At 41.2% G+C, this 13319-nt stretch overlaps 1 protein-coding gene across 1 annotated transcript; it reads left to right on the top strand.

Annotated features, from left to right (window-relative positions):
* Positions 1-510: 510 nt before the first annotated feature.
* LOC125467658 (zinc-binding protein A33-like) lies at positions 511-10316 on the top strand. Its single transcript, XM_048563796.1, has 6 exons — positions 511-1084; positions 1183-1278; positions 1370-1603; positions 4694-4740; positions 4826-4941; positions 7775-10316. Exons 1-6 carry the CDS (start codon positions 674-676, stop codon positions 8326-8328), a joined length of 1458 nt encoding a protein of 485 aa, XP_048419753.1. The 5' UTR covers positions 511-673; the 3' UTR covers positions 8329-10316.
* Positions 10317-13319: the final 3003 nt, after the last annotated feature.

Below are 13319 nucleotides of genomic sequence, written 5' to 3'. Positions count from 1 at the left end.
AATTGGAAGTTCTGGAGGCGGTGGAGGGCATGGGTGGTGTCATGGACATAGGTAGGGAGTTCCTGGACCAAGGGGGAGAAAATGGAGTCCAGGTAGGTGGAGATGAGTTTGGTGGGGCAGGGCACATTGGCTGAATGGTTAGCATTCTTGTCTCACAGTGCAAAGAACCAGGGTTTGATCACAGCCTCGGGCGGCTTTCTGTGTGGAGTTTGCACTTTCTCCCCGTGTCTGCGCGGGTTCTGGTCTTATCCCGCCATACCAGTGCAGGTTAGGTAGATTCGCAATTATATCGCGTTCTGAGATGTGTAGACTATGTGGATTAGTTATAGGGATAGAGCAGGGGGTGTGTCTGGGTGAGATGCTCTTCGGAGGGTCGGCGTGGACTCGAAGGGCCGAATGGCCTGCTTCTACACCGCAGGTGTTCTCTGGAAACTGATGGCATGCGTGGAGAGAAAAGAAGATTTCTGACGAAAAGCCATGAACGCGAAACGTATTTTCCTCCGAATGCCTTTTGTTTTTCATATAATTTTCCTTGGGGGAATTCGCTTTTTCTCCAGGGTTTCGATAATTCGCAACCAACCCCCACTCCGCATCCCCGAGGAGAAGAGCCAGCCGGTTGTCCTAATGAGCCACGAAAGTGAAACCGACCGGGAAGCAGAAACTTGCTGAAGATATGGCGGACAGAAAGGAGGCTGAAAATTGGACAGAGGAGGCAGTTTGCTCCATTTGTCTGGATTTCTTCACCGACCCGGTCTCACTGGAGTGTGGGCACAACTTCTGCCGCTCCTGTATCACCCAGAATTGCGAAATCAAGGAGATAAACTCCTGCCCGGAATGTCGACAGGAATTCTCGGAAAGAAACCTCCGAGCCAGCTGGGCCTTAGCGAATCTAGCCGAGAAAGCCAGAAATCTGAAACTGGAGTCGAAGCAGAAGGATAAGAAATTTCATTGCGGGAAACATCGGGAAGAACTGAAGCTGTTCTGTGAAACTGACAAGAAACTGATTTGCTTCATTTGTCGAGATTCGCGGGAACACAAATCTCATGAGTTCCTACCGATAGACGAGGCTGCGGAGATGTATAAGGTAAAAAGGAAGCAATTTGGAGGGTTTCACTTCTGGTTTGTTGCATAATTTTCTTTTTGTCCAAAGCTCTGATTTTTCAATTTGACTCCTCGTTCCAGGATCAGCTGAAGCCACACTTAGAATCGGCGACAAGTCGAAAACTCGCGGTTCAGTACACCGAACGGCGGCAGAAGCGGCTCTTGTCTAAATTTAAGGTGAGGGCTCGCCCATGTGCGGATTTTCAGGGATCCTCTTGCTTTTTTCTCATGGCGGGACGTTAACAATACTTCTCATTTTATTCTGTAGGAACAGGCGAGCAGTCTGCAGACCCACATCATATCCGAGTTCGCCAAAATGCACCAGATTCTCACTGAGAAAGAGCGGCGTTTACTCAGAGATCTCAAAGAGGAGGAGGAGAGGATTATACAAACAATGAAAAAAAATCTCAGTGGGATCCAACAGGAGTTAGATAGCGTTGAACGAGAACTATCAAAGTTGCAGAGTCAGCTGAAGGAACATGACCCACTCAAGTTCCTGAAGGTTAAAAAAATGGTTTTACTGAAGGAAATCCACATTTCAAACGTTGACAACGTTTTCAAAAACCATCACAGCGAAAACTGGAGGAGCAACATCTCATCTTCAAACTAGGCACTTTGAAACCTTCTGGGCTCAATATTGAGTTTAACACCTTCAAATTGTGAGCCCATTCTTCCCTTTCCTCTAGCTTTACCAGTTACATTCTCTGTCACCATGTTTTCTCTCCCCACCCCAGGTCTGTTCTTTCCAGTCTGGCAGTTAGACACACCCAAATCCTGGATTTTTTACATTCTGATCATTTAACTTGAACTATCAATATCTTTTCTCCCCCAGTACTCCAATCTCCCCTGCCCCACCATAACATAAATGGTGCTCCCTCCACACTCCTGGTCTGATAAAGAGTCATATAGACTCGAAATGTTAACCTGCGTTCTCTCCATGGAATCATGCCTGGCTCGCTGTGATCTCCTGCACTTTTTGTTACCATACACGAGATGGCTTCACACTGCCTGATGGCCTTTGGTAAAGCTCAATGAATAACTTGCTTCTCTTGGTCTATACAATAGGTCTAAAAAAAATTTCTACGCAACTGCTGCGCCTTGGGAGAGATATTCAGTTAGGCCCGCATCTTGTTCTCTCCTTGCAAATGTACGCCCTTCAAAAATATATTTTCTCTCCACACATGCTGGTAGACCCACTGAGATTTTCCAGTGATTTCTATTTTTATTTCAAAAATGAGTATACAATTAACTTTAGGAATTAGAACTCTGATTACCGCCAGCTCTTCAGCAATGCATTGCAGCCCAAAACAACTTCTGCTTTAACAAAAGCAAATATTCTTCACATTGCTTTCATTTCTTTTGTGAATAAACTTAAAAACTTATTAGAAATGTTAATAGCAAAGAATGAGACACTTAGCTTTCTCTGGTGCCTGTGTCAGTGGATAAACAAACTACCAACAGCCTCATCCCATTTCCCACCAGAGATGCACATCCATGTGCCATTTACAGGAGTTGAGAATTTATGCCACGACAGATTCTTGACCGGTCTAGGAATCAAGGGTTATGGGGAAATGAAGAAACTGGACATGAGGAATGTCAACCTGCCATGATTCAATGGCAGAGCAGTCTTGAGGAATCACACAACCTCCTCCTGTTTCCATTTCTTATAGTCTATCTCCTTTCTAATCTCTATCAATCACTTTAAATCTATGCCAACTAATCTTGTCATAGAGTCATACAGCATGGAAACAGACTTTCGGTTCAACTAGTCCACACTGACCATGCTCCCAAACCAAACTAATCCAACTTGCCTGCATTTGGCCCACATTCCTCCAAATCTTTTCTATTCAAGTACTTATCCAAATGTCTTTTAAATGTTGCTACTGTATCTGCATCCACCACTTCCTTTGGCAGTTCATTTCACATACAAACCACTTTCTGTAAAAAAAAAAGCCCTTCATATGCTTTTTGAATCGTTCTCCTCTCATCTTAAAAATATGTCCCCTAGTTTTGAACTCCTAGGGAAAAGACCCTTGGTTATTCACCTTATCTATGTCCCTCATGATTTTATGAATTTCAATAAAGGTCACCCCTCAACCTCCCACCCTGTCTGTTCAGGTAGATAGGTTCTGCTCATTCACTCCCTCACCTCAGTTAAGATGCTCTTCAACCTGCTTTGTTACAAGGAAAGCCACTGCAACCTGTTCAATTTTTCCCTCATGGGTACAATTTTTTCAGTCCTGGCACCATTCTCAAATCTCCTTTGCACCTTCTCTAAGTAATTTTAAATCCTTTCTGTAAGGAAGTAACCAGAACTACACACAGTACTCAAGTTATGACCTAACTTAAGTGTCTCTGATGAAGGGTCACTGAAACATTTACTTTGTTTTATAGCTTGCCGCTGCCTGGCTTGCTAAGTATTTCCAGCATTTTCAATTTTTGCTAGCTTAAATTTGTGCCAAGCTCTCTCACATGATGCAGTCATTGTAGGCAATAAAGTGGTCTATATTTATATAATACCTTAAGTAACAAGGCACCTAAAACATTTCACAATGACATTATAAAAAAAGTTGTGGCATCCAACCACGTAAGAAATTATAACCAAAAGTTTGGACAAGGGACAGTGTTTACTGAGGATCCTCAATGAGCAAAGTGAGGTATGGACAAAAACGTTTTGGCAGGGAATTCAGGCATTAAGGACTGCCAACTGAAAGCACAGCCAAGTCTGATGGGGTGAGTAAAATCAGGGATGGTCAAATAGTCAGAAATGGCAAAAAAAACAGATATCTTGGAAAGTTCAGTTGACCCTCAGGCTGACAATTCAGTTGCCAAGGAGTAAGGCCCTGGAGAGATTTGAAAACAAAGACGAAACTTCTTAAATTGATGCATTGCTGTACTGTGTAAGTCTGTGAGCCCAGGAATGGTGCTTAAAGAGACACAGGAAGTGGAGTTTTGAAAGACCTGCAAGTTTATGGAAGTTAGAAGTTGGAAGGTCAGCTAGCAGTATATTAGAAATATTAAAATTTAGAGGTAACAAAGGCATGGATGAGATCTGTAAGTTAGTTAAGAATGTCTTTTCTTTCATATGCTGATGAGAATGCTGGAAAAACTCAGCAGGTCAGGCAAATCTTTGTGTCAAATCGCTAGGTACTGAAATCCAGGGTGAATGAAGTGTGCTGATACTAAGATCAGGTGATTACCTAAAAGCACCACTAAACAACACAGGGAGATGAACAGATTTAACTTCTAAAAGTTTCTGTCTCCAACACATTTAACTAGGCCAATTCTGCGTTTTGCCAGGTGTGTTAACTGACGTTGCAGGAAAAATCGGTCTCAAAATTACAGCATTAAAATGAGGCAATGCATTGCTAATAGAAATAACAAATTCTCATTAATGAATAATAACTGCCTCATTTTCAGTGTTATCTTTGAAAATATACAATATGAGTCTGTGTCAATTAGAAATTTTCCAGAGTAAAATGTTGTCTAACGTTCATTTTATTCTTGACTGATCTGTACAGTCACTTAACAGAGACAAAATATTGATTGGTAATATGTTGGCTGTACCACTAACATTTGATTATCTTCTTAGACGTGTGATTCTCCCATATTTCAAGAGGAGATTTCAAGGGACAAAGGGTATGTGTTCCCTGCCTTTCCAATGAATTTAATTTGGTAATGTCTAAAAGCTGCAATGGTTACACTGAACACTTTATATTCACAGAATTCATGCTCAGGTTGATGCAAAGTCAGTGATACCAGCCTCAGTGTCACTGGGAAGATTCAAAGGGCCTCTACAGTATACCATGTGGAAAGAAATGATAGGGAGTATTCACCCAGGTAACGAGATTCCAGTTTTTCTATTTGAACCCTGCAAAGCTCTTGCAATGAGAATAGAGCAATGTAACATTGCATTTTCCATGTTTTGCACCTAATGGTTAAGTGTTGATGATGAGGGTTGTGAGGCTGGTAATGTGTATATAGACTTCCAAATTCCTTTGTCAAAATATAACATAATAATGCTGTTGGCAAAACTGACAGACTTTAAGATTGAAAGGAAGGAGCAGGATGGATGCAAAGCCAGGAAGTGGTGAAGATGACTCTGATTTAGATGCTGCTCCGGGTAAGTGAATAGAAGCCAAAGATTAAAGTTTTACATCCTGTGTATAAATCATCAGCTATCTTAATTTGAGAATTATTTCTCTTTGAGGGTTGTGACTTTCTTCCATTGGTCTTCATGTGCCTGAACAGGCTAATTCTCAATCCACTGAACTTTGAGCACATGTAGGACAGCCCAGGAGGTAGTGAGATCCAGATTTCAGGATTTGCTTCCTTTACTTCTCTGATCTGGCTCATTGTTATGATGTTGGGAGTTAATCCTGACACAATGTGATGGACAACTTGTCAGCATTCTGAATGATAAAGAAAGAGAATGTAACAATTCTGTAGCATGTTACCCCAATGTGCAACCCCTTCGTTTTGACGCTTTGCTCTACAGAGCACAAGAAATCAGAATCTGCAGCCACGTTCATGACCTGCCATCAAGTAACAGCTTGTACATAGCTCTTCTAACATCCCAAGGTTCTTCACAACAGCCTAATAAAGCTAAATTTGGAATCAAGGATGATAAGACAATATTAAGGGACATGAGATAACACAGCATTGAGCTGGAGGAACACAGCAGGCCAGGCAGAACCAGAGGAGTAGGAAAGTTGACATTTCAGGTTGGGATCTTTCTTCAGATGTGAGTAAGGTTAGTCAAAAAAGTAGGTTTTAAGAACATGTCAGAGGTAGAGAGGCTGGTTCATGAAGATATTTCCAGGGCATCAATCTCAGGAAGCTGAAGACATGACCACGAATGGTGGGAAGGTTTTTAAAAACTACTTAAGTGTATCACTGCCAGCTTCTGCAATGCATCTTGTAAATCTTACACGCTAATGCCTGGTTACAGCAGAACTTCAGAGCTTAGCTCTGATCTCTTGGTCGCGGGATCGCTTAATGCTGCCTATTCCAGGCTGTTTTTGCAGATTGTCATGCACATAGTCTTGTGTTGTAGCTTTACCAGGTTGACAATTCATTTTTAGGTAAGCTTGGTCCAAGCATATCTTCCTACACTCTTTAATGAGCTAAATTTGGCCTCTTGAGCTGATGGTAATGGTACAATGGATATACCAAGCCTTGAAGTTATAGATTTTGGTTGAATACAAATCTACTGCTGTTGATAGTCAATATCACCACGTGGATGCCCAGGTTTGAAATGTTGGGTCTGTTTGAAGTCAGTCCAATTTAACACAATGGTAGTTCTACACAACATGAAAGAGAGTATTCTGAATGTAAAGTCAGCATTTCAACAAGGACTACACAATTCTGGGAAAGGTCACTTGACCCAAAATGTTAACTCTGACCTCTCTCCACAGATGCTACCAGACCTGCTGAGCTTTTCTAGCAATTCTGTTTTTGTTAGGATTATGTAATGGTCACTTGTACTAATGTTATCACACACAGATGTATCTGCAATAGGTAGATTGGTGGAGATGAGGTCAAGTAGACCTTTTCCTTTTGTTCCCTCCCTACTTGGCCCAGACTCCAGCTCAGTCAGTAGTGGTGCTACCAAGCCCCTTTTCGTGATGCACATTGAAGTTCCCTACACAGAATATATTCTGTTCCCTTTGTCATTCTCTTTGCTTCCTCCAAGTGGTGTTGAAAGCAGAGTACTGATTCAGTAGTCAAAAGTTTGGTGGGTGGGCGAGGTTCGTTGAGAGTCGATAATCATCAGAATGTTTCCTCGCCCCGTTTGACATAATGTCATCACCCTTCTTGAGGTCCAGAATCAATGTTGAGAATTCATATCAACTGCATTCCAACATTATGCTACTGTTATATAACCTCTGATGGGTCCGTCCTTCCAATGGAACAGGACATAGCCAGGAACAATTGTGTTGTTTGTGACATTGCCTACAAGGCATGATGCTGTGAGTATGACTGTGTCAGGTTGTAGTTTGATTTGTCTTTGGGACAGCCGTCCCCAGTTTTGGTACAAACATCCAGATGATCGTATGGAGGAATCTGCAATATCAAAGGGTTGTGTTTAAAATTGTTATTTCCAGCACCTAGGTCAATGTTGAGTGGCCCATTTGGTTTTATTCCTTCGTTAGACTTTGCAGTAAATTTGATACAACTGAAGAGCTTACTGGGTCATTTCAGGGGGCATTCAAGAGACAACCACAATGCATGATCTGGTGTCACATGTAGGCCAGACCAGATAAGGATGGCAGGTTTCCTTCCCTCAAGGATATCAGAACACCAGTGAGTTTTTACGACAATCAACAGTAGTTACATAATTGTCATGATCTTCATTTTAAATTTAGATACATACAGAATTCCAATTTCACAATATGCTATGGTGGATTTTAAATTCATGTCCCCACAACTTTAGCCTGGGATTCTCAAATACTAGTCCAGGAACATCAAAGAAGCATTTTATCTTGAAGACTTGTAAAGCTGAAGGAGATTACAGAGATAAAGACGGGCAATGTCTTGGATTTTCTTGAATATACGGAGGATATTTTAACACCATGTAAATTTTACATGAGGGTGGGATGTTTTAAATCAATTGGAGTTTTACTACCACATTGCAAATAATGGTAGCACTGAATATATTATTTCCTTCCAGTTCCAGCATCGCTGACTCTGGATCCAAAAACTGCGCATCCCCAACTCATTCTGTCTGAGGACTGGACCAGTGTGAGGCTCGGAAATAAACAGCAGCCGCTCCATAACACTCCACAGAGGTTTGATTCTTGGGCCTTTGTCCTGGGATTGGAGGGATTTACATCAGGGAGACATTACTGGGAGGTGCAGGTGGGCAATAAGACTGAATGGGGTCTGGGAGTGGCTCGAGAGTCTGCTCAAAGGAAAGGGGAAATCGACCCTAAACCTGAGACTGGATACTGGACAATGGGGCTAGGAAATGAAAATGACTATTTTGCAAGTACCTCTCCCACATGGACCACCCTTAAGCCTAATGGGAAACCCCAGAAGGTTGGGGTTTACCTGGACTATGAGGGTGGACAGGTGTCATTTTACAATGCAGACAATATGTCCCATCTCCACACTTTCACCCATACTTTCACAGAGAGAATCTTTCCCATTTTTGATCCAGGATGGAACTTTAGCAGAAAAAATTCAGGAGCTTTAAAAATTATCCGGATTGCAGATCACTACTAGTTAGTTAGTTTCTATTATTTTGCCTCTGGTTTCAGAAGGGAGTGATAAGCTGTTTTGCTAAACCATTGCCCTTCTGTGGTTAGGTACACCCACACTGCTTATCAGGGTGTTCCAGGATTTTGACTCAGCACAGAGTCTTTGAGGTGTGACCTCACCAGGGGCCTGCATAGTTATCATAAGAGATTGGTACACATATTCTAATTCCTCTGTAACAAAAGCTAATGCCAGATTAGACAGTAAATATCAAGGAGAGCATAAAGAGGTTGGGTGAGTGAATAATATGGCAATGGCATACAATGTAGCAAAGCATATTATCCATCATTGCCACACAAAATGGATACCTATGAAATGATTGCATTTAGAGGAACTTGAGTGCTGGTATGAATCACAGAAAGTTAACCAAAAATTAGGAAAACAATTTTTTTTAATACATTCTGAAGCTCACCACCTTCTTCAAGCCGGATTAGGGATGGGCAATAAACGCTGACTTGCCAGCAATGCACATGAATGAATGCCCAAGTTACATAGATGGACAATGTCACACCAAGAGGCCTTTATATCAAAACATTAACATTTTTAATACATTTTGATAATGAAGATAAATTGTAAAACTAACACAGATAAAAAATTGTCTAGCACATTTGCCAATTCTAGGAGTGTCCCAAATTTCCATTACACTATTATTTCTAAACACTTTCAACTATATGGTCTAAAATTAGACCCCATATTCAACAGAAATGGTTTCTATCTAGCCTTTTTGTAGTCCTTATTTTGTAGGAGATCTTATGGTGGATCTCTGACCAGAAATTTCAGGTACAATTGCAATTATTAAAAACCATGGACACGCTCCTCATCAAGATGTAGCAGTTTCCAGGGTAGGGTCTAAACATGTTTTTGTATAATGGCTGTATCAAGACTTGCCTCTTACATTTCCTCAAAATCCAGAAATAAAAACCAATAATCTATTAGCCTTTCTGGCTATTTTTCAGATGGACTCGTGGCTTTTAAATGATCTGTGCATCTTGACCTCTAATCGTCTTTGAACCTCACTGATTCTAGCTGCTCTCCATTTACCAAGTACCCTGTTCTACCCCTTTCAGTTTCAAAATAGATGACCTCACATTTATCCACACTGAAATCTACTTGTCAGCTTTGCCATTCACTTGGTCTATCAAAATTTCTTTGCAATTTGATACTTCTGCCGAAACTGTTTACAATGCCAGCTATCTTAGATTTGTAATCACCAAATTTGGAAATATGGCTTTCCATTGCAACTGTGTCATTAATAAACTGGGCTATTAATTGAGGCTTCAACCTAGGACAGTACTAATGACATTCTGCAAATTAGAAACACCAGATCATGGTATTTAATCTCAGTCCCCTGCTGTTAAACCAGGTCAGTAATTAACATGTTTTAACTTTTGCTAATTATCTATTATCTTTGACTTTATCAAATAACTCATCTTCTGAAAGCCCATAAAACTTTCTGCAACATTTCCTTGCCCTTCAGTTTACTCACCTCTTCAAATACTGGAACACAAAATGACCTACCACATCAAATCCATGCTCAACCTCTGTGTGCAGCTGAAATCTTTGAGGTGTTCAGTTTCCATAACCCTAACTCTAGTAGAGAATATATCCAGTTACTGCCATCAAAATCAGCACATTGAAAGGGACTATATAATGAAGGGTTGATAAGCATCTTTCTTATTCATTAATGTCATGGTCAAAACAACAATTAGTGAGTTGAAGTTACCTTGTTAATTAGACATTTATCTTGAAGACAAGTTAAATTTTGTCCACATTTTGTAAAGATTGAAATATGTACGTCAGAGTAAAGTGCTCTGATTCAGGGATTGTGATGTTTAATCAGCTTTAATAATATTGGGTAATGCTAATTTACATTTATAGCACTATTTTCTGTATGAATTGATGTTTAGACTTATGATGGTGTTAGATAAAGCATCTGTAATATATCAATAAATGAATCATCCTGGATTTGTGTGTCACAGACATTATATTTATAAAACTGGAGTTAACTGATTAATCTATTCACTTAATCATGGATCATATGGTTTACGCAATTGCTAATGTACTTCAACTGGCTCCCGTGGTATGTGCCACATACCAGCTAGTATCAACTTACTCGCAGATGGCAAACTTTCAACCAGTACTTGAGATGAAAACAAGGTTAAAAATGAAACTGCACCAATAAGTTCTTCAGCCACTGCCTGATTACTAAGACGTGTGATTAGTATGGGACTGCAGCAGTGAGATAAAGGCCAAGTTAGTTACTGAACCAAATTTCTAATCGTAGGCAAAGTGGAAATTCACTGCGAAGGGTGTTTAGGTGTTTTAACTGAAGCGTTCTGCAAGAAGTAAACACTCCAGAGCAAGAAATAAGTGGGAAATGAAAAATGACATATGACATGGATTAAGAGGCCAATTTTCAGTAATACCTGTTGCAGATTGATAGCACAAACCACAGTTTGAAACAATTGAACAGAAAAAATGTTGTTTGGTGAGTAGGATTGGTTAATATTTCCAGGGTTTCAAATAAAAGTGAGGTCTTCAGTCTGCAGTGTTTTTCTTCTTTCTTTTCTAACCAACAAACATTTCTAGCCACTAAATATTAGATTGATGCCAGGCATTTTCTTTAATCCTTAGTTTACAAAAACAATATCAATACAGTGGACAATCTCAAGCAATTAATTTCTAAGATAAATCAAATTCAGTATAGTGATGGCAAGGTCTGCTGCAACATGTAGAAGCAGCTAGATAGCGTCGTATTTCAAAGCAGACACATTTATAGTAAGGATCCCTTTGAAATCTTTCCCCTCTCACCTTAAACCTATGCCATCTAGTTTTGTACACCTCCACCCCAGGAACAGACCTGGCTATTCAACCTATCAATGCCCCTCATCATTTTATAAACTCTATAAGATCACCCTTTAGCCTCCGGCTCTCCAGGAAAAGTAGATGCAGCCTATTCAGCCCCTCCATATTGCTCAAACCCTCCAACCCTGGCAACATCCTTTTAAATCTTTTCGAAACCCTTTCAAGTTTCACAACATTCTTCCTACAGTGGGTACTAAAGGTTGGTTTATGATCATAGAACATAGAACACTACAGCTCAGTACAGGTCCTTCGGCCCTTGATGTTGCGCCAACCTGTGAAACCAAACTGAAGCCCATCTAACCTACACTATTCCATTATTATCCATATGTTTATCCAATGACCATTTAAATGCCCATAAACTTGGCGAGTCTACTACTGTTGCAGGCAGGGCATTCCATGCCCTTACTACTCTGAGTAAAGAACCTACCTCTGACATATGTCCCATATCTATCACCCCTCAATTTAAAGCTATGACCCCTCGTGCTAGCCATCTCCATCCAACGAAAAAGGCTCTCACTGTCCACCCTATCTAATCCTCTGATCATCTTGTATGTCTCTATTAGGTCACCTCTCAACATTCTTCTCTCTAACGAAAACAGCCTCAAGTCCCTCAGCCTTTCCTCGTAAGACCTTCCCTCCATTTCAGTCAACATCCCGGTGAATCTCCTCTGCACCCCTTTCCAATGCTTCCACATCCTTCAGATAATGCGGCGACCAGAACTGTACACAATACTCCAAGTGCAGCCACACCAGAGTTTTGTACAGCTGCAACATGACCTCATGGCTCCAAAACTCAATCTCTCTACCAATAAAATCTAACACACTGTACGCCTTCTTCACAACCCTATCAACCTGGGTGGCAACTTTCAGGGATCTATGTACATGGACACCAAGGTCTCTCTGCTCATCCACACTACCAAGAATCTTACCATTAGCTCAGTACTCTGTATTCCTGTTACTCCCTCCAAAGTGAATCACCTCACACTTTTCTGCATTGAACTCCATTTGCCACCTCTCACTGCATCTCTGCAGCATCCTTCCACACTATCCACAACTCCACTGACTTTAGTGCCATCTGCAAATTTACTAACCCATCCTTCTACGATCTCATCCAGGTCATTCATAAAAATGACAAAACAGCAGTGGCCCCAAAACAGATCCTTGTGGTACACCACTAGTAACTGAACTCCAGGATGAACATTTCCCATCAACCACCACCCTCTGTTTTCTTCCAACTGGTCAATTTCTGATCCAAACCGCCAAATCACTCTTAATCCCATGACTGTGTTTTATGCAATAGCCTACCATGGGGAACCTTATCAAACACTTTACAGAAATCCATATACACCACATCAACGGCTTTACCCTCATCTACCTGTTTGGTCACCTTCTCAAAGAACTCAATACGGTTTGTGAGGCATGACCTACTCTTCACAAAACCGTGTTGACTATCCCTAATCAGATTATTAATCCTATCTCGTACAATCTAGCGTACTCGACCTATAGTGTTTCCAATCAATATTTGGAAAAATTATCATAGACAGAAAGATGTGACTGCAACTAAGACTGGTACAATGATCCAGGGAGCCTTAGCTCTTACAAATGTCCACTGGTTACAAGGCTGTTGCAAGCTCTGCTGAGAAAACAGGGGACTGTAGGGTTGAAGACCAAACTGACCAGAGCAACTTGACACAAAGAGCCATTCAAGTGCAGGAAAGAACTAAAAGTGTACTTGTGGCGCAGAACAGTACAATTAGAGTTAATGGGAACTGCAGATGCTGGAGAATTCCAAGATAATAAAATGTGAGACTGGATGAACACAGCAGGCCAAGCAGCATCTCAGGAGCACAAAAGCTGATGTTTCGGGCCTAGACCCTTCATCAGAGAGGGGGATGGGGAGAGGGAACTGGAATAAATAGGGAGAGAGGGGGAGGCGGACCGAAGATGGAGAGTAAAGAAGATAGGTGGAGAGAGTGTAGGTGGGGAGGTAGGGAGGGGATAGGTCAGTCCAGGGAAGACGGACAGGTCAAGGAGGTGGGATGAGGTTAGTAGGTAGCTGGGGGTGCGGCTTGGGGTGGGAGGAAGGGATGGGT

This window comes from Stegostoma tigrinum, chromosome 34 (assembly GCF_030684315.1).
Source record: "Stegostoma tigrinum isolate sSteTig4 chromosome 34, sSteTig4.hap1, whole genome shotgun sequence".
NCBI classification, from domain to species: domain Eukaryota; kingdom Metazoa; phylum Chordata; class Chondrichthyes; order Orectolobiformes; family Stegostomatidae; genus Stegostoma; species Stegostoma tigrinum.
This window is presented reverse-complemented; position numbering and strand designations above follow the sequence as displayed.